The following is a 22,351-nucleotide window of genomic DNA, read 5'->3' as shown; positions in this document are numbered from 1 at the left end:
ATAGTTTTTTTGACTAATGACATTAAGCTGTGTAACTCAGGAAGTGACTGATTGTCTCAATTTGGAATAAATAGTGCTTGAGAGAAGTCTCAGTGGTTAAAATTACTTGTTGTCCTTGTAGTTCCCAGCACGCACATCAGGTAGTGCTTATACTGCCTGTACCTCTAGCTCTAGTACTTCAGGCCCACACAAATACATGTCTATATACATACATGAAGACACATACACATAAATAAAAATAGTAAAATCCTTAAAAATTGAGTTGCATGGCTGTTATACATGCATGTATGTATGTACCATTTGTATACTTGGTGCCCAAAGAGGCCAGAAAAGTGTGTTGGATCCCTGAAATTGGAATTAGAGCTGGTTGTTAGCTGTCATGTGGCTGTTGGACTCAAACCTGCATCCTCTGAAAGAGCAACTGATGCTCTTAACTGCTGAACAAACTCTCAAAATAATAAAATCTTTTTTTTAAAAGAGATTTGGGAGCTAGACATGGTGGCACAAACCTTTCATGCTAGCTCAGAGGGAGAGACGGGTGAATCCTGTGAGTTCAAGGTCAGCCTTGCCTACCCAGCAAGCTTCAGACAAACAAAGGCTACTAGTGAAGCCTTGTCTCAAAAAAAAAAAAAAAGAAAAGAAAAAGAAAAAGCAGCAAAAACAGTAGGCTGACAGATGGTTCAGTGGTTAAGAATGCTGGCTTCGCTTCCAGGACCCAGGTTCAATTCCCAGCATCCACATACTGTCTGTAACTCCAGTTCCAGGACCTCTGACACTATCACACAGACATAATTGCAGGCACAATACCAATGCACATTAAATAAAAATAAATAAATTTAAGAAGCAATAAACAACAATAAAGCACAAAAAATCAGAAAAATGAAAAGGGGGTGAGAAAATTGAATCTAGTTGTTTGAGCTATTTAAGAATTTAAATTTTGTATGAATTTTGACTGTTTTTGGTTATGTAAAGCATATTGTTTTAGCTTTACTTGCATTTCAGGAAAAAATAAAGAATATTTAATAAATGTCCAGAATATTTTGACCTAGGAAACTTTGGGAATTGCATTGAATCTATAGCATACTTTTGGTAGAACGACCACATTCACAGTATTAATCCTACCAATCCGTGAACATAGGAGAACTTTCCATCTTCTGATTATTTCAGTTCCTTTCTTCAGTGTCAAGTTTTATTATACAATTTTTTTTACTTCTTTGAATTTCCTTATTGTCTGTTGTATTGTGTTCCTTTCATCTCTAATTTTATTAATTTGGATCTGTGCTGCTTCCCTCCTTCCCCCTCCTCCCCTTCTCCTCTCTCTGTTTGCTAATTTGGCTAGAGGGTGGATGCTCTGGCTAGGGAAGCACTTTACCCCAGACTTGTTCCCCATCACTAAGCCAATTAAAGTCAATTTTGGATGCTAGCTAAATGAATGTGTACTACAAAAAAAGCACAATTTTACTTGTCCTTTCAATTTTTACATTTCCTTTCAATATATGAATTTGTATAGATATTAATACTTCTGAGATACTAAGAGAAGTTTTTTTTTAATTCCCAACCTATCATGATAAATGTTTCATTATCTCAGCATGTTCTTCTAAACTAAATTCTTCTAACTAAATTCTTCTTCTAACTAAATTCTTGCTTGAAGTTGGGGAAGGGAGATTAAGTCTGAATTTCACTGTGAAATTGCTTCAGTTAGTGGGAGCTCCAGCTACTGAACACCTGCCAGCCTTGGAGGAGAGAAGATGGTCCCCATCAAGCCCTGCTGTTTTCCTTTTGCTTGACGTTTGGCTTCCTTTTAACTTCTTTACATTCTTATTGACCTGATTATGTTTTCCATCTTTGCTAAGATGATTTTGGCAGTTTAAAATTTTTATTAAACTGTCTATGCCAAGCATATTTGAATTTGTTGAGGTAAAATTACTATTTCCAGACAGGGTTTCTCCGTGTAGCCCTGACTGTCCTGGAACTTACTCTGTAGACCAGGCTGGCCTCAAACTCACAGAGATCTGCCTGTCTGCTGGGATTAAAGACATGCACCACACTGCCTTACTGCTTATTGAAACTTTCAAGGAACTGATTGTTATTTTCTCTGAGAAATCAATTCTTAGTTTAACTTAATGTTCTTTCTTTGTTCTTTCCTTAATTTCTGTTAAAATTTATTTTTGTTTTGTAGGTTTGTTGTTTTACCTCTGCCCCCAAATACCTTTTCAGACCTGTTTTTTTTAATAAGTACATGTGAGATATTTTGATTATTTTTAAAACTTTATTTGGTTCTTTCCCATAGCAATTGATACATAACATTTTCACTAGTAATCATTTTATATATCATATTTTGATCTGTAAGTTTTCATTTAGGAGTTGTAGACTTTTGCTGTTTAAGAATGTCAGAGTGATTGGAGTTTTGTTTTTTGGTTTTCGAGACAGGGTTTCTCTGTAGCTTTGGAGCCTGTCCTGGAACTAGCTCTTGTAGACCAGACTGGCCTCGACTGCTGCCTCTCCTCCCGAGTGCTTAGATTAAAGGTGCACACCACCACCACCCGGCATGATTGGAGTTTGTATGTTAACATTTTAACATGGATTTTTCTCTGAATTTACAATTTATTTATGGTTGGAAAGGATACGCTGTAAATGTCCACATATTTTGACATTCCTAAGATTCTGTTTGTTCTAATCATTGATCAAGTTTTGTTTTGTTTTTGTGGGGTTTTTTTTTGCTTTTGTTTTTGTTTTTTTGTTTTTTGTTTTTTCGAGTCAGGGTTTTGCTGTAGTTTTGGAGGCTGTCCTGGAACTAGCTTTTGTAGACCAGGCTGGCCTCTGTTTTGTTTTTTGAGACAGGGTTTCTTTGTGCAGCCCTGGCTGTCCTGAAACTTACTCTGTAGACCAGGATGTCCTTGAACTCAGAGACCCACACGCCTCTGCCTCCGGAGTGCTGGGATTAAAGGTGTTTGCCACTATCTCCTGTCTCGTGATCTGGCCTGTTTTTTAAAATACTGATCCTTAGCTTTTTCTCCTGGTATCTCCAAGGTTCATTCATGCATGGTGTCTGTCTTTTCTTCTCCCCACCTTGATATTAAGATGAAAATTTTGTAATAAAACCATCTTAAAGTATCAATTCAATAGTATTTAACACATTAACAGTGTTGTGTACAGCCACTTCCTTCTGACTAATTCAAAATATTTTCATTATTCTAAAAATAAACTTTGGACTTATTAAATAGTTATTTTGTTCTCATCTTTAACAACCACTAATTTACTTTCTGTTAAGTTCATATCTATGAAACTGTATGTCTCTAATGTGTTCTCTACTTAATTTTAAGAAAAATGGTAATAGCTATGAATAAACATCTCATTGTAGTTTTGGTTTGCATTTAGAATAGTGGTAAATCATTTTTTCATGTGTTTGTTGGCCATTTTGTTTATCTTGAAAACTGTATTCAAATCATATCATTGTTTAACTGGGTTGTAGTTTTGTTGTTTATTTGCAATGATACTTTTTAAATTCTGGTTTATGTGACTTTTTCAAGCTCCTTCGGGTAGATTTGAGACCATTTTCCCCTTGTCTTAACCATGGTTTCTACTGCTGTGAAGAGACACCATGACTGCGGCAGCTCTTATAGGGAAGACCAGTGTTAGTGGTTGAGCACGGTTGACTGGTGTCTTCAATACAGTGTTAGTGGTTGAGCACGGTTGACTGGTGTCTTCAATACAGTGTTTCAGAGACAGGATCATGAAGATCATGAGTTCTAGTTGAGTTTGGGCTAAACAAAGTAAGATACTACATTCTCCCTTCCAAAAATATCAGCATTAGAAACCTAGTGTCGGCTTCCCGGGTGTTTAAATGAACTCATTTCTTATGGAGAAAGTAGATGTTGATTCTGTGGAAGAGATCTAGGCAATCTACATTCTAAGGAATGTAGGAGGCACCTGTAATCTCTGTTTGTATATAAGTGATTAGTCCTTGGTGGTGGTAGAATTTACCATCTCTTTTTCAGGCTGTACTCTCCAGGCAGAAATATTTGAAACATTAACTTTTCTCCGCAGATTTTGAGTAGAAATATTTTGTGGCAAAAACTAAGGGGCCCTTAAAATTTTGATTTGTATATACAAAAAATTTATTAAGAGGTTTTTTTTTTTTTTTTGAAAGAAAAAAAAGACAGTAATTTTGATTTACAGAGTCACTTGTTAGGCAGAGGAAAAAAGGAGACTTTTTTGAAGAAAGTTGCACGTGATTAATCTGACTAGGGAATAAGTTAGATTCACGGTGAATCACGGAAATTCTCTTCATGGGTCTCTTTTTTTGCTTTAACTGTATTCAGGATGGGGAGTACTTGGAAAGTACAGTAGAGTAGAACTTTTCTCCCTACTTACCTAAGGCAAAGAGTGGGGTTTCTCTAAAGGTTTGGAAATAGAAGTGCCTCTCAGAACTTCAGATGACAAAATTGCCTGGAACCTGGGACCTGTGTATAACTCTGCAATGAGGCTGTTAGATATAAAGATGAGGGCAATCTAAAATGTTAAGTATGGAATTGAGATTTTTCTTTGACGTTTTAAAGTATCTTAAAAGTCTGTTTCTATTTTGTTCAATATAATTTCAGTGCTTTATTTAATTTCATTTTATCCTACTCATTTTAATTTTTGAGACAGGTCTCTTCCCTGGGTTGCTAAAGCCAGCCCTGAGTCCTGGGATCAAACTTTCTTCCCACCTTAACTGGGACTGTAGGCATGAACCATCATGTCTGTCTTGTTTATACTTTTAAATTTCTTTTAAAAATAATTCTTAAAAAGTGTGCACATTTTACACTTAAAAATCACTAGCTTCCATTTAAAAAAATATTTGATGTATGTATGTGTGTACACATGTGTGGCGGTCTGGAGCACCACCACTTTTGGGGACTCTTGCCTCCTTGTTTTTGAGGTAAGAGCTCTTTTGTTTCTGCCACTGTATATACAAGCTTCTAGCCAGTTCTCCTATCTTTCCTCCCATCTTGCCATAGAAGTGCTAGAGTTACAGACAGGAGCCTTTCTTGATATGGATTCTGGGCTCAAATTCATCTAGTCAGGCTTGCTCACAAGTATTCCACTAGAACCTGCCCCAAGCCACCTCAGCAGCCTTAGCTTCATTATTATTATTTTTATTATTTCATTATTATTATTATTATTTAATCTTAGAAAGTTAATCTTAAAGGTTTTAATAGAATTAGACTTTTAGCAAATTGCAGAACAGTTTGCTGTCTATGTCATAACTTTCCTTTGTAGCAGGTTTATGTAATTCTTGTGAAGGGATGCCATTCAAATACTCAGCATTTATATTTATATTTTCTCCTGTGCTTTCTTGACAACAAAAGGCCTGGTTGTCTCTCTTTTAACCTTGATTTTAAGGTTCACCACTGGTCTCCATTCTCAGATTTGTGGATTTACATGCAATGTCTTATTCGTTTCTTTTTCTATCACTGTTTTCCTCTTTTTTTTCACATCTGTTTAAATGACATGAATTGAGTATGCCATGTTTCCGTGTGAGTTACCATCTGCTAAGCTTTTAATTTATTTTATTTATGCTTAATAATGATTACCCATACTTAAAATTTATTTCAATGCTGAATCATATTTGACTCTTTCTGGAGGTGTTTTAAAGTTGCAATTAATCTCATATAAAGTCAAATTTGCTAGCACACATCTGTAATCCCAATGTGATGGACGGCAGGAAACTGCCCAGAAGCTCATAGATCAGGCAAATGGAAGGTGACTACTTACACCTCAGGTTGTCTTCTGACTTCCACACATGTTCTGTGGCACAACCATGCACACTATACATATGTACATGCATCATATACACACATGAAAAGAGGGTACACATCAGTCTTTTAGTAGGTTAACAGCACTATGAAAACAACCCTTGTTGCTAATCAACCAAGCCAGTCTCACTTGGTTCTGTCCCCATAGAATTATGAACACAAAGAGAAGTTACTAAGGTGCTGATCTTTACCAGATTTTGTTTCCCTCAGTGTTGGATGGCAGCAAACAATGACAGTAACAGGAAGGACCAGTAGTAACCCTTAGTGTCTCTTATCTAGTGCGGGCCTTTTAAGTTAAAGCTTTATTTTTGTTATTGTTGTTGTTGTTTTTCGAGACAGGGTTTCTCTGTGTAGCTTTGGGGCCTGTCCTGAAACTCACTCTGTAGACCAGGCTGGCCTTGAACTCACAGTGCCTCTGCTGGGATTAAAGGTGTGCGCCACCATCACGGGGTGTTAAAGCTTTTTTGTAGACCTAGGAAGGTTGGAACTTCTTGGCCCTGAAGCTTGGCCAGTTTTACGTCTCTTGATCCACAGTATCTGAAACTATTAATCCTTAAGATTTGATAGATTTTGTAACATTTCTGGTGACTCTGGTATCCAGCTCTCTTCTTTGGCTCCTTACAGTCATTTATCTTTCTTTAACTTCACCACCACCTTCCATTGCCCTTCTTCCTGCCCTAGCCATTCAGTTCGAGCAGCTGCCTGACTGCCTTTCCACTTTGACTGCTTGGCCTGTTATTGCTACTGCTGTTCCACTGACTCCACCATGCTCCTATCCTTTGTGTGCTCAGCCCACACAGCTAAAAGTAGGTGGGAAAGACTAGAGGAGCTTTTTGTTGGTCCTAACATTGCCTCCCCAGAGACAGAGAGGCAGCTCAGGGGATGCCTCAGGTTACTGATAGAGCAAGTCTGTATAGCTTGCTTCTATAGCTTCAGAAAGGGGTATTTAGACCATCACAGACTTTCCTTCTACCACAATCAAAGCCATCAAGAATTATTTTAAACTAAAAACATATTATAACACCAGTTGTAAAACAGCCACTGAGGCGTGTGTTTGAACCCAATCACAGCCTTGTGTCTTTGGACCAGTTATAGCAGTCATACTAGGCCACCAGGGAAAATGTTTCTCCTCCAGCTAGATGAAAATGATTTCTGGGATATGTCCTGTTGACCAAAGCAAAATGGCTAGCGCAGACCATGTCACACAGCTCAAGCTAATCAAGACTGTCCCTTCAGGGATCAGAACAATCAGTTATGATAATTTTGTAGGGTTTTTTTTTTTTTAAAGTATCCATGGAGTATTCCAGATGGCTGGTACTAGCAGAAGGATAATCCTGCTGGTTCTTTATTTGACTGATGTTTTTTTTTTTCACTCAAAGCAGCCAGGGCAGGAGAAACAAATACATATAGTCATATTGCCCCATTTCCCCCAAAGGGGAACACCAGTAATGCTTATAGTATGAAGTTAAAGAGCATAATTATTTTAACATTATTTTAATGTTTAAATTATTAAACATTATTTAAATGCCCCAGGGAAGGGATGGCCTCTGATCTTTCTCACCATTACCAAAATTAGCTGTAAAATATTTTGATGTCCCTGAAAAACTCCTGGTCATCCTCCCTTAATCCCACTATATTTCCATTCCTGATCAACTAATTAATCTATTAATCTATTTCTTTCTCCAGATTTCCCTATTTTATAGACATTTTAAAATCCTATAGCTTTTTTCCCACAGTACAATATTTTCAAGATTAGTTTATGTTGCAGTCTATATTTATACATTGATGGTTTATCTCCTTCTCTTAACATAAAATTTTATTTGAATGGCTAACTACATTTTACTTAGTTATTAACTAATGAGCAAATGGGTTGTTTTCACTGGGGATCTGAGTTCAGGTCCTCATGCTTGGATAGTAAGCACTTTGCCAACTGAACCACTTCCTCAGCCTCCCCTGCTTTTCCTAAGGTTGGGTCTTACATAACCCTGTCTGTCCTTAAATGTGTTATATAGCTAAGGCTGGCCTTAAACTCCTAATCCTCCTGCCTGTATCTCCCAAGTGTTGGAATTACAAACATACATAATAATGTCCATCTTATTTTCACATTTTTACTATTAGTAATATTTCTATTAGAAACATCCATGTATACTTTGTATATATTGTGTTGCATATATCTGTACAGTGTATTTTCTGCTAATAAACTATTCTAAAGCTTAGTACTTAAACAACCATTTTCCATTGTGAAAGCATGCTATTGTGGACTACACTAATGTTGGCTGAGTCCAAATCACATTATCTATGACCAGTCAGTGGTTCTAGATAGCTTGCTTTTCTAGAATAGCTTTAAGTGGCACAACGTGTTGCTAGTAGGCTAGTAGAGGCATGTTCTTGGAGTTGAGCAGATCAGAGGTGAAAGAGCAAACAAAGTTCAGTTGTGCAAGATAGCAAGAAGTAGTTCATATTTGCATTTCAAGCCTCTGCTTGGGTCATGTTTACTAATACCATTTTGCAAGATACCACAAGAACAGCCAAGTCACTTGAAGAAGCCCAGGGTCAGAGTAAAAAGAAGACTTGCCAAGTTACAGACTAAGAGGTGTGCCTATTAGAAAGCCATTAATTGGAGGCACTAATTCTAATTGTTCTTAATTTAAAAAAAAAACGCAGAGTCAGATATTAGCAGGTGAGAGCTGAGAGATCAGAGAAGCAGTGCAGCTAGCCACTAGAGAGACTATACCAAATCCTCCAACCCAAAGGGGCAATCCTATCCTCAGACCGACTGCATCCTGAGACTGACTGCCTCAGACTGAGCTCCTATCTCTTTCCACCTTATATTCCTCTCTACCCAGCCACATCACTTCCCCGTTTCCACCTCCCTGGTGCTAGGACTAAAGGTGTGGGCCAACACAGCCTGGCTTTGTTTCTCTTGGAGACTAGATCAATCTAGTTTAGCCCAGGGTGGGCCTTGAACTCACAGAGATCTGTATAATTCTGTTTCCCAAAACCTGGGATTAAATGTGTGTGCTGCCACCGCCTGGTCTCTGCACTATGATTATCGGGCAAGCATTATTTGTTAAAGCACAAACAAAATATCACCACTGGACATTTGCAGAACGTTGTTTTCTCTTTCCACCATAAAGTACTGGGAATTGAAGTCAGGTTGTCAGGCTTGTTGGAGAGTGCTCTTACCTGTGAGCCATTTCACGTGTTCTTTGTAAAAAATAGTTCTATTATTTGTGTGTAAGTGACACATGTGTATAAGTACAGTTGAACATGTACCATAGTCCTCGTGCATGGAGGTCAGAGGAAAACTCTCAGAAGTGGTTTCGCTTCTTGCACTGTATGATCCAGAGATTGGGGGTTTGGCGGTCCCTGCAAAATAATAACCCAAGTGAAACAAGAAGGAAATCAAGTTCAGCACAACTTAGTAAGGCAGTGCTGGTTCACACTCCTGGAGTTAACACAACTTAGTAAGTCAGTGCTGGTTCACACTCCTGGAGTTTGACTCTTGTTTTAGACATATTTAAACACAATACAACTTGGAAAACATTTTCTGGTAACAGTTATCACAATAAAGTTTAGGGCGTGACTATATTGAAACCCTATTGCAAGGAACATGTCTTTTCAAAGTGTCTGTGACCTCTTTCAAAAGAATGGGTGCTAATGACAGAAACAGTGCTCAGGAGTCTGGAAAGAATAATAGTTTGGGGGATTCATGTGAGGCCTGAACCTACAGGTAGCAAAGATCACTGAGTTATTTCTTAAATACATTCATTTCCAGCTTTCTGAGCAGAAATGGGTATAAATTCCTTCCATTGAATAGAAAAGCCTGTATGTTTATTTAACGTTACTGGTTTTCCTCATGCTATCTGTGAGCCAGAAGACCTTGTACCCTCCTCGTGAGGGTAAGATGTTAGGCTTGAGCCACAAGTGATTTTACTCATTGAGCTATATAGTTGGCCCTGCCTTGGTTTTTTGAGATGAGGTCTCTTACTGGGATTTGTTGCTTTGCAATTACACTAGGCTGATTGACCAGCAAGTCTCAAGGATCTGCCTAACTTAAAATTTCTTAGAAAATTGTCTGTGCCCATTAAACCATTGAAATTTGTAGATTGGAGAAATTAGCAGTATTATTAAAAATTTATGAGTTAGGGAACAAGAAGATTGTAGCACGAATAATAAAGACCGAGAGACCGATATTGGGGTTCAACCTGAAGATCAGAAAAGCAAAGCAGCCAGCCACCTCTACCTCAAACCGAAAATGGGTGATCCTGCCTCTGTGAATCCTCAGTGTGAGACTGAGACTTGTCTCCTTCCATCTAATATTCTTCTCTAGTGCTGAGATTAGATCCATTCTCTAAGATAATATCTTTCCTTTGCATTAAAATTTCTGTAGGGGAATGTTTGGAAGGTAATATGACCAGAATGCAGTTAAGATTCAGATTCAGATTCACACAATATGCATGTGCCTTCTGTAATTTTTCTTCAATCAAAGCCATTTCTTTCTCAGTTTCAGCTGATAATTCCCTGGGACTGTTTAAGTCCTTGTCAACATCTCAGGTTTTGCTTACATTAATCAGGTCATCAGGACCTATCCCAACAGTGAGCTGTAGATGGGAAATGTCTCCTAGCAATTATTGGAAGTCATTAAGAGTCTGCAATCTGGGAAGTACACTTGAATGCATTGGCACAGGGAACCACTTCCTAAATAGAACACCAGCAGCACAGACCTCCTGAAACTGAAAAGCTTCTGTAAAGCAAAGGACACGGTCAACAAGACAAAACAATAGCTTACAGAATGGGAAAAGATCTTCACTAACCCCACATCAGAGAAAGGTCTGATCTCCAAAATATACAAAGAACTCAAGAAATTGGACACCAAAAGATCACATAATCCAGTAAAAAAAAGGGGGTGGGGGTACAGACCTAAACAGAAAACTGTCAATAGAGGAATCTAAAATGGCTGAAAGACCTTAAGGAAATGTTCAACAACATCCTTAGTCATCAGTAAATGCAAATCAAAACAACTCTGAGATTCTATCTTACATCTGTAAGAATGGCCAAGATCAAAAACACTGATGACAACTTATGCTGGAGAAGATGTGGGGTAAAGGGAACACTCCTGCATTGCTGGTGGGAGTGCAAGCTGGTACAACCCCTTTGGATGTCAGTGTAGTGATTTCTCAGAAAATTAGGAAACAACCTTCCTCAAGTCCCAGTAATACCACTTTGGGGTATATATCCAAAAGATGCTCAACCGTGCCACAAGGACATGTGCTCAACTATGTTCATATCAGCTTTGTTTGTCATAGCCAGAACCTGGAAATAACCTAAATGCCCCTCGACCGAAGAAAGAATAAGGAAAATATAGTACATTCACACAGTGGAGTACTACACAGCAGAAAGAAATAACGACATCTTGAATTTTGCAGGAAAATGAATGGAGCTAGAAAACATTATTTCGATTGAGGTAACTTAGACACAGAAAGACAGTTATCACATGTACTCACTCATAGATGGTTTTTAAACATAAAGCAAAGAAAACCAGCCTACAAACCACAATCCCAGAGAATTTAGACAACAGTGAGGACACTAAGAGAGACTTACATAAATCTAATCTACATGGGAAGTAGAAAGTAGAAAAAGACAAGATCTCCTGAGTAAATTGGGACCATGGGGACCTTGGGGGGAGGGTAGAAGGGGGGAGAGACAGGGAGGGGAGCAGAGAAAATGTAGAGCTTAACAAATATCAAAACAAAAAAAAAAAAGAGTCTGCAATCGATCTCTCCTATTTTGCAACTTTTGGGGTCTAATTTTTTTGTAGACCTATTTTATAGCCTGAATAAGTAATAGAATCTCCTCTTTGTATTTTTTCAGGAGCATTTTGTAATCCCCAACAAGGCAAAATTTTCTTTTCTTCTTCAAACATTTTGTTTCTAAATTATCTGCATTTGAATCTGATAGGAAATGTAGTGGTAAACTATACATGAGGACATCACTTACATACCATTTTCAATGGCTGACTTATGAAATATCGGCACAGGATGGGGCTATTTAACATTTTCTGTGGGACAATCATCCATTGATATCTTTTAATAGGCTGAGAATCATAAGTAGGCATTGTGAAGGCAAATTTTTGTTTTTCTTATAAAGGTATACTGAAGAAAAAATCAGTAAGTATAAGAGGCCATCCTTTAGACAATAGAAAAGACAAAGGAAGTCCAGACCGTAGAGAGCCCATTAACTGAATCACCTTATTAACAGCTCTTGGATCTGTTACCATTCTCTATTTTCCAGATTTCTTATTAACAACAAATACAGGAGAATTCCAAGGGCTGGTTGATTCTTCAATATGCTGTGCATCTAGTTCCTCCTGTACCAGCTTTTCTAAAGCCTACAGATTCTCTATTGTTTTGTTGTTGTTTATTTTTGTTTTTAACGACAGAGTTTCTCTATAGTTTTGGAGACTGTCCTAGAACTCACTCTGTAGCTCAGGCTGGCCTCGAACCTTGAACTTATAGAGATCCACCTGCCTCTGCCTCCCGAGTGCTAGGATTAAAGGCACGTGCCACCACCACCCAGCTTAGTTTCTCTGTTGTAATAGAGATCCACCTGCCTCTGCCTCCCGAGTGCTAGGATTAAAGGCACGTGCCACCACCACCCAGCTTAGTTTCTCTGTTGTTCAAGGCCATTGTATAACCCATAAAATGTTTGTCAAACATTTTAAATGTAGGGCTGTTGATGCCGTTGGAAGGTCAGTACCTGTTATGCCTGTTCTTGTACAACCTGAATGGTGGGTGATTCTTCTTCATAAAACCTTTTAATATTTTTCTCAGAAACATGTTGACCAAGGCTTCTGTCCTGCCCGGTCCTGCAGCCATTTAGTCCCAAATAAACACACAGAGGCCTACATTAATTATAAACTAATTGGCCTACTAGCGTAGGCTTCTTATTAACTCTTATAACTTATATTAGCCCATAATTCTTGTCTGTGTTAGGCACGTGGCTTAGTACATTTTTCGGTGAGGTAGTCACATCTTGCTTCCTGTATGTCTGGGTGATGACTGCAGACTGACTCTTTCCTCTTCCCAGCATTCTCCTGTTCTCGTCACTCTGCCTCTGTTTCCTGTCTGGTCACCCCGCCTATACTTCCTGCCTGGATACTGGCCAATCAGCGTTATTAAAAATAATACAAGTGACAGGATAAAAGACCATTGTCCCGTAGCAAAAACATATGTTAATTTATGGTTTGTTTCTAAGATTGGGGGAATGTTATGCTGAATATTCCATTGCTGTAACAAATCATGCCCCAAGTTCATTGCTATGTTGGCCACATATTGTGTTAATACTGCTCTCTGTCCTGGCCCTATACGTCCAATCCATCTCGTTCTCTGCTTTACTTAAGATAAAGTTCAGATATCTAAAATCTGAACATTTACATCCTGAAGAGGCCAATTTGGATGCCAAGATTCTGGTGAAATTTGTATTTTTAATTTTGGTCTTTGTTTATTTATAGAAGTTTGCCAAAATGCTCACTTTATCTCCTGAATTTTTTGTTCTCTTTTCTCTAGCTGTTTTATTATCCAGAGCAGTATAGTTTCTTACAAGGGGCATTAGGTATTTTATGCGCAGGTATTTATGTGCAGCATAAAGCCAGGATATCACCATTATATAAAGATTGCATTTCTACAGTAGAATAATCTCATTCTCCAAGATGATCTTGTGAGATTTCCATACCTCTAGCCTTACCACATTATTCAATAGTTTTAACCTCTTCTCTGAACTAGTTTTAAATATGGGCCAGGCTCTAAAACAGCTTTAACCAACTCTATCCAGTCGTTAGGGATAATTCTTTTACAAACCGACCAGGAGAGTAACATTTGTTTTACAAAAGATATGAAGCTGTTGCTTCCTTGAATCGCCTTAAACCTAACATTGGCACAGGAGCCCATCCAGCTCTTACTCTTTTGGCAATTCTTGTATGGTTACTGGAGATACTGAGGTTGGTTGTTTGAAAACCTTAGGCTGTTCCTCTATATTCTTATAATGCAATGCTAAAATTGGTTCTCCATTGAATTCCTCTGTCTGGATTTGAATGTCTCTATGATCTGTTTTATTAAGTTTTTCTAAGGCCTGTATCTTAGCCCTTAGATTAATCAACTTTTTTTAGTTATACAACAGAAATGACAATGCTGATAATGTTTACAATTGAGATCACATAAATCCCATCTAAATTAGTTATCATTTAATCATTTCATTTTCAAACTGTCCATCATATCACAGAGACACAAATCCCTACAATGTAATGGTGTTTCCCATTTCTTAATGTGGTAAAAAAGAAAAGAAAAGAAACAAAAACAGAACTCTCTCTTTTAACTATTTCCCCTCTTTATGAAGTCCCAGTTGTCATACCAAATCTGCTGACAATGTTGATGAGCATGTAAGGCTTATTGCTGTTGCAAAAAAAAACAGTAAAAGCCTGACTGGATTCCAAGGCAGCTACCTAGTTTGGCAGCAGCCCAAGAAGGGGGTTCAAAGAGAGCCTGCCAGGAGAGAAAAAAGAAAAATGTAACCAGTAGGGCAGTGACTCCAGCTATGTGTAACTCCAGCCTATGCTGGTAGCTGTAACGCTACATGGGCAAATGGCTTTTTTGTGTGAATTTTTGCCCTAAATGTTGGATGCCAATTGTAGCATGAGATAATAAAAACCCAGAGACAGATATTGGGGTTCAACCTTAAGATCAAAAAAGCAGAGCAGCCAACCGCTGACTCTTACCTCTACCTCAAACTAAAAATGGGCAATCTTGCTTCCATGAATTCTCAGTTTGAGACTGAGAGTGAGACCGTTCTCCTTCTGTTTTATGTTCATCTCTAGTGCTGGGATTAAAGGTGTGCACCACCACCACCTGGCCTGTATGGCTGACTAGTGTGGCTCCTGGAATTAAAGGTGTGTGCCTCCAATGCCTGGCCTGGATGGTTGACTAATATGGCTGCTTTGCACTGATCTTCAGGCACGCTTTATTTATTAAAACACAAATAATATACCACTATAGGGGGATGTTAATCTGAGTATTCCATTGCTGTAACAAATCATGCCCCCACAAATTTCATTGCTAAGTTAGCTCCATATGGCTTTAATTTTCCTCTCTGTCCTTCCGGCCGTATGCATTTAGCCCATCTCTTGCTCTATTTTACCTGAGATAAAGTTCCAATCCCTAAAAGCCAAGTATTTACTTCCTGATGAGGCCAATTTGGATGACAAGATTCTGGTAAAATTATTGTTACATCTGCACCTGTGTCTATCAGACCTTCAATGACAACAACATTTATTTGTATTTTTTTAACTTTATTTAATTTTATTTTATGCACATTGGTATAATGATGTCAGATCCTCTGGAATTGGAATTACAGAAAGTTGCGAGTTGCCATGTGGGTGCTGGGAATTGAACCCAGGTGCTCTGGAGGAGCAGTCAGTGCTCTTAACCACTGAGCCATCTCTCCAGTCCAGTTTATTTGTATTTTTAATTTTAGTCTTTGTTCATTTATAGAAGTTTGCCATGCATCAATGTAATTAAAAGATTTTAAGTCATTAATTGAATATTTATACGACTATTGAAAAGAAATAAAAATGCATGTACTGATGTGAAGGTATCTAAAAAATAGTTTTGCCTGGGTTTTATGTATTTGTACTTTCCTTGAGTAAAAAGGGAACATGAAAGTATTCTCTTGCTGTTCCCTTATTTTCCTCACTAATGTGAGAAAATCCTGGATCAAAGTAACTTAAGGAAGATAAGTTTTCTCTGGCTTATAGTTTTTAAAAGAAGGCTCCATCATTGGGATGATGTGGTTACAGGAAGACAAGACATCAGGAGCATGAGTCATGTTGCATCTGTAGGAAGCAAAGAGAGAAATGAATGCTAGTGCTCAATTTGCTCCCTCTTTTCTATTCAGTTTGGGACCTCAACCTCAGTTCATGGAATGACACAGCCCATATTCAGAGTAGGTCTTTCTTTCTTTATTAAAGTTCTTTGGAAGTGCCCTTACAGATACTCGTAGAGGTGTGTCTCCTAGGTGATTCTGAAGTCCCTATTTCAGTGACCCCTTGTACCCTGACCTTTCATTTGTTCTCATCTTAGAACAGTTCAGCTTGCACATTGTAAGACAGTTGATTTTGGCTAAATTCTCCAGACCTTATGTGATGGTGCACATATATTCTTTTATAAAAAAAAAAATAATAAAAATCTAGTCAAGGTCACACTGAAGATTAACCATCACACTAACAAACCCTAAGAAGCATTTGTTTTCTGGACAGCCCCAATTTGGGGGGAAGATGAAAGTAGATTTAGGTGAGTTATTCTGTTTGTATATGTATATGTATGTGTGTAGAATTTTAAATATAGGTTCCACAGTATAGAAAGTATGGTATTTGTATTTCTGTTTCTTACTTCTTTACTTAATATAGTAATGGCCAGTTTTGATTGTTTATTCTGACTACACAAGTATTATTTGAATCTCTCATATGTGGGGATATATTACTAGTATAGAAAAAAGGGTTAAGAGACATTAATAATCATAAAACTTCTCTAAACTCTTTAAAATCTTGAGAATAGTGATAATTACTATGTTCTATTTTTCTCCATTAAAGTATTTCCAATTCATGTGCTAATTAATATTTAAATTCCTTTGTTTATTTTTTTAGGTGTGGAATATCAAGCAAATGATTAAATTGACACAGGAACATATAGAGGCTCTATTGGACAAATTTGGTGGGGAACATAATCCACCATCAATATACTTGGAGGTAAGTTTTTAGTGTCTTTTTATAGTAATTTTGAGGGAAAAATTATAAAAATGTTTTATAGTAGTAGTTTGGTTGTTTTAAAGAGTAGAATTAAAGACATATTGGAAGAATTAGTTTTGCTCTTTTTTTGTTGGTTTCATAGTTTTGTTTTCTTTCTCTTGTTACAATCTACATAGGTTAGTTTTATTTGGAAAATGTCAAAACTGAGAGGGATGTCCCCTGTAAACTTAAATATTGCCCGAATTTAAAAGAAGAATCATTAAAAAGAGAAAGCACACTGTTTTGGTAGTCAGCAAAATGAGTTACCATATTTGAAAGTGGGGCATTTTTGTAAAATATATTTTCCAGAATAAGTTCCCCATAGTTGGTTTCTGCTTTTACATAGATAAAATTTATAATATTGGAATGACCCAACAATGTTCAGTCTTACTGCTTAATGATGTCTTGGGACTTGTGTCATCCTTCAGTGAGGTCATAAATCTGTCATTATCATTGTTCATAGTCTGTGAAACAATAGATGCTATATAATCACAGATAAGCTTTGTCCTTGGTGTCCTTCTGAAAATCAGTCCATTTCCTCAGCAAGCAAGCTATTGTGGAATCTAGGCGGTCAGGTTCTACAATCAACACTGCTCGCCATACTTCCCATTGTCTTTCTCCATAAAATCTTGCTCAGTTATAATCACACACATAGGTAACTCTAAATTGTAAAAGACAAGAGCCAGGCATAGTGCCACATGCCTTTTAGTTCCAGCATTTAGAAGGCAGAAGCAAATGGATCTCTGTGAATTTGTGGCCAACTTAGGCTATATAGCAAGTTCTAGGGTAGCCAAGAAACACAGTGAAGCTCTGTCTCAAAACTAACAACAGAAAAGATCAGGTTAACATTTGGCTTCAAAAACAAGAGATTTTAAAGCATATTTTGAACAACTTCTAACTAAAATTTCTAATTTAGCAATCTACTTTTTAAAGAACAAATTTAAGTCTTCATTATTTGGGAGAAAGTTAAATTTGTGTTAATAAGACATGTCTTGGAACTTTGATAACACCAACTAAACAGTTCTCTTTGACTTCTTCATATGACTTATTCCAGATCACATTGCTGCTTATGCCAGGACTAGAATTCGTATCTTTAAATACTATTAGTGTACTTTTACTTGTATAGTATAGGAGGCTGAGCAAGGGAATCAGAAGGAGGTATATATATATAATCTTAGTGAAACTGTTTATTTTTGTTTATCAAACTTAAAAGCATAAGCAGCAGTTTGTCTCCCTCGGTTTACTGGGGACTTTCTCACATTTAAAACCATGAACATGCCTATTTACAGTCATGATGGATTGCAGCCACACAATATTCCTCAGACATTTGAATACTTGAAAATTGATTGGTAAAAAGCAAAAACATTTATGTTTATTCTTATTCTGTGTCCTGTACTATTTTAAATGTTTTTATTACTACTTATAATTATTTTTAGCAAGATCCTACTTTTATTTCCATTTTACAGGTGAAACCAAGAAGTTAAGTAACTTATTTCAAGTGATACTATTAATAAGGAGAAACAGGCAGATATCTAACTCATAAGTCTATGATACTGATCACTGCCTTATTCTGTTGCTATCCTGTTGTCTTTGCCATTTCTCCACCACCAGACAACTCTTTTTAGGCTAAACATTTCTAATTTCCTTTTCCATTCTTTCTGGTGTTATTGTGGACATTTTATTAGATGTATTTAATTTGATTGGTTTCTTTTTAGAATTAGGCATACAAATTTGAATTGTATGTTCAAGATACATCAGAGTAAAATTTAATGGATTATACTATTAGTATATGACAAAGAAGTAGATCTTGTTCTCATGGACAAGTATTATAGTGGAATCTTGAACCTGAGCCAACCAGGTCCTTAGGTTAACTGGCCCTCATGTCTTTGAGTTTATACCTTGAAGTAGAATTGCAGGATCATAAAGTGATTCTATTTAGTTATATAAAGGAATTTCTCATACTTTTGTTGTCATTGTTTTTGTTTGTTTGTTTTTGAGACAGTTCTGTCGTAGAGAACTCTCATTGTAGACCAGGCTGGCCTCACAGAAACCCACCTGCCTCTGCCTCCTGAGTACTGGGATTAAAGGTGGGTGACACCACTTTACATTCTTTTTTTTTTGGTTTTTCAAGACATTCTTACCATCAATAAATGCATAAGGATTCTGCTTTCTCAACATCCTCACCAACACCGAATATTTTCTATTTCGGATTTGATAATAATAACCATTCTAATTAATATAAAGTGGTATTCTGTTACAGCTTTGCTTTGCATTTCCCTAATGATTATTATGTTGAGATCTTTTTACAGTTTATTGTTGATTTGGACATCTTTATTAGAGAAATGTCTGTGAAAACCCTTTGTCTAATTTTTAATTGGATTGTTTGTATTTTAGTTATGAGTGTGGTTCTTTTTTAAAAAATTAATTAGTTTTTTTCATTCATCAATTCCTGTGTTTGAGTCAGAAGACAATTTTCAAGAATTGTTCTCTTTTTTTAACCGTATTGGTCCTGGGGATCAAACTTAGATTGTCAGGCTTGCTAGCAAGTAACTTTATTCACTGAACCGTCTTGCCAGCCCTCTTTCTATATTCTTTTTTATGCCTGAGAGTATGGATGGCATTCTCATTCAAACTACAGCATTTAGTCCCCAAATAGGCTTATGGCCATATCATAATTCATTTAATTAATTCATTTAATCCAACTTCAAGTTCAAAGTCTCTTCTAAGACTCTAGGTCATCTCTTATTTATAACCCCCCTATAAAATCAAAAAGCAAATAACATACTTCCAATATATAATGGCACAGAATTTAGATTACCATTCCACAAGGGTGGAATGCAAGCATGATAAGAAAAATCCAGGACCAAAGCAAAACCAAATTCCAACAGTATAAAATCTGTAGCTCTTATGTCTGATGTCTGGTACTTGAGTTTCAAAGGACTTAAACGACTCAGCCCCACCAGATTTGCTGCCTGTAACATCCATTTCTCTCTCTTGGGCTGAGTCTACCCTGTATGTGACTCTCTTTGGCAGATAGCTCACAGCTCTGGCATCTCTAACATCTTGTGATTTCCAATGCAACTCGGTTTCACTTTCATAGCTTCACACAATTTGAAATTTATCTGTTTGTTTGTTGATCTATGTGGTTTGCCTGTCAACCACCATAATCCTAAAGAAAGAAAAAAATGTATTTGCCCTTGAAAAATTCTTTCCACAATTTCTTGGTTTTTTTTTTTTTTAATTTTCCTGAATGTAGTCAGTTAATGAATTTGAATATATTTTCTGTGGAAAGATAGTAGTACTAAAAATTTAAAATTTTTTTTTAAAAATTGTTTACAATTCTTTGTTTTATATGTGCCTTTGTGCACACACAAATGTCTGTGCATAAATATGTGCCATGTGTGTACATGAAGATCAGAAGACAATTTGAAGGAGTCTTTTCTCTCATTCCAGCATGTGGATTCCAAGGATTTGAATTCAGGTTGTCAGACTTGGTGGCATATGCCTTTAACTGCTCAGCCATCTTGCTAGCTTTAAGACACGTTTCTACTTGTTTCTATACATGAGTATGAAGTCCAGATACAAGATACTGCTTCATGTTAGCTGAGAAGCAAAGAGAAAAGCAAGGAGGAGCCAAAATTCAGTATTCTCTTCAAAGGTGGATCTAGTACTAGTACTCAGTAGGCAGAGGCAAGCCGTGAGTTTCAGATCAGCCAATACCACAGGACTACAGCACCATGTATTGAAACCCTGTCTCAAAAAAAGAAAAGAAAAAGAAATGTTCCTAATAATATTTTCTTATACTAGGGCTTCCCTCTTACAGGTTCTACCTTTAACATGTGGCCTTTGGGGGGTATTTTAGATCCAAACAAAAATAGTCAATCAACATAACATTCTTAAAATGTGTGGCAATCTTTTTCATCTTGAGATGTCCAACTGGAAACACTGAAGGCACATGTCATCAGTTTCTGCAATGAAAAGAGTACCAGAATGTAGATCAATTCATTGTATATATCTATAGACAGTTAGTAAGGTTTTATTAAATAATATGAGATCAAATTCAGTAAAAATTTTAATAACGGGCATGGTGTTGCACACCTCTAATTCCAGGTACCTGAGAGGCTGAGGCAAGCAAATTCAAGGCTAGTCCAAGTAATTTAGCAACCCTGTTTCAAAATCAGAAAATTAAGATCAAAGATTGATAATAGTTAAGTGGTATTTACCTAGAATGCATGACTCCCTGGGTTCAATTATCAGTACAGGGATGGGGAGGGGATAAATTTAATGACTTAGTTGCAGTAGATTTGTAAAGTATTACCATAAACTCTAAAACATTTTCATTATTCCTCAAAAGAAATTCTTTATCCTTGTCATTTGTGCCCTCGAGTCCTTGAAATAACTGATCATTTGTGTTTGCAGATTTACCTATATTGTAGACATTTTGTAAGCAGCTTTTTGTGACTTGATGCTATTGCTTAACATAATGTTTTCACAGTTTAACCATGCTGTGGCATAAATTAGTGCTTCATTTCATTTTCTTTAGTAAATAATTACCATGTGGATTTTTTTAACCTGCCCAACAACTGATGAATATTCAGCTGTTTAACTTACTGGATATTTTTAGTTATTCCACCATGGACATTCACATCATAAATTTTCTGTGGGTTATTTTGTTTTGTTTTAATTCTCTTGGCTGTATGTCTAGGAATAGAATTATTAGGTCTTGTGATAATTCCTACAGTTTGAAGAACTGCCAGATAGTGTTCCAAAGCTTTGACACTATTTTACATTCCCATTGGTAATGTTTGTTATTCCAGTTTCTTTGCATTCTTATCAGCACTTGTTATTTCTCATTTGGTTTTTATTGTAACCACTCTTGTAGGTGTGGATTAGTATCTCAGTCTGGTTTGGTTTGTAATTCACTAGTAAGAAATGGTTTGAACATCTTTCATGTACTGCTTGTGTATCTTCTAAGAAATGTCTATTCAGATTTTTACTCTATTTTGTCTTCCTCCCTTCCCTCCCTCCCTCTCTCCCTCCCTCCCTCCCTCCCTTCCTTCCTCTTTTTGTTCATCACTGCCTTAGTTTCTTCAATTCTGCCTCTTTCCATAGCACATAAACCAGTCCATTTCTCTTTCTCTCCCATTTCTCCACTATGTATTTGTTCATTATAATGGCTCCTACCTGTCTGGTGCTGCAGGGATGTCTTCAGGAAGCTTGGGCCATGAGGACCCAGGTGGGCCTGTGGGCATCCTCCCCCTCTCCTCCCACCACCTTGGTCAAGAGAACCCAGGTGGGCCTGTGTTCCTCTTTTGATGTTTAACATTGAGACAGCATCTCACCTAAGTTGCATAGGTTAGCTTTGAACTCTTTCTGTAGCCTAGTGTTCATTTGCTAGCTTTGATCTTGAGAATAAATTTGAACATAATTTATTTTCAAAATGAATTAAATGTCAGGAGATTTTTGAGATTCAGGGATGTAGTGTGGAGGCGCGCGGGCCGCATTCCCGCCTGGCTCCCGGCCGCCAGCTAGCTTATGCCCCGAAATAACAACACACAAACCGTAGTCATTTAAACACTGCCTGGCCCATCAGCCTCAGCCTCTTACTCACATCTTGACTAACCCATATCTAATAATCCGTGCAATACCATGAGTGGTGTCTTACCGGGAAAGACTCAGCATGTCTGACCTGGCAGCTGGCTCCATCACGACTGAC

At 37.2% G+C, this 22,351-nt stretch overlaps 1 protein-coding gene across 1 annotated transcript in view; it reads left to right on the top strand.

Annotated features, from left to right (window-relative positions):
* Braf (B-Raf proto-oncogene, serine/threonine kinase) overlaps positions 1 to 22,351 on the top strand; it is a 132,239-nt gene that overhangs the window by 32,553 nt on the left and 77,335 nt on the right. Inside the window, 1 exon segment of the mRNA XM_038318532.2 lies at positions 16,495 to 16,596. Coding sequence (XP_038174460.2) covers positions 16,495 to 16,596 — 102 coding nt within the window.

Source organism: Arvicola amphibius, chromosome 2 (genome assembly GCF_903992535.2).
Source record: "Arvicola amphibius chromosome 2, mArvAmp1.2, whole genome shotgun sequence".
Classification (NCBI taxonomy): domain Eukaryota; kingdom Metazoa; phylum Chordata; class Mammalia; order Rodentia; family Cricetidae; genus Arvicola; species Arvicola amphibius.
Note: the sequence above shows the minus strand (reverse complement) of the source record. Positions and strands in the feature narration are given on the sequence as shown.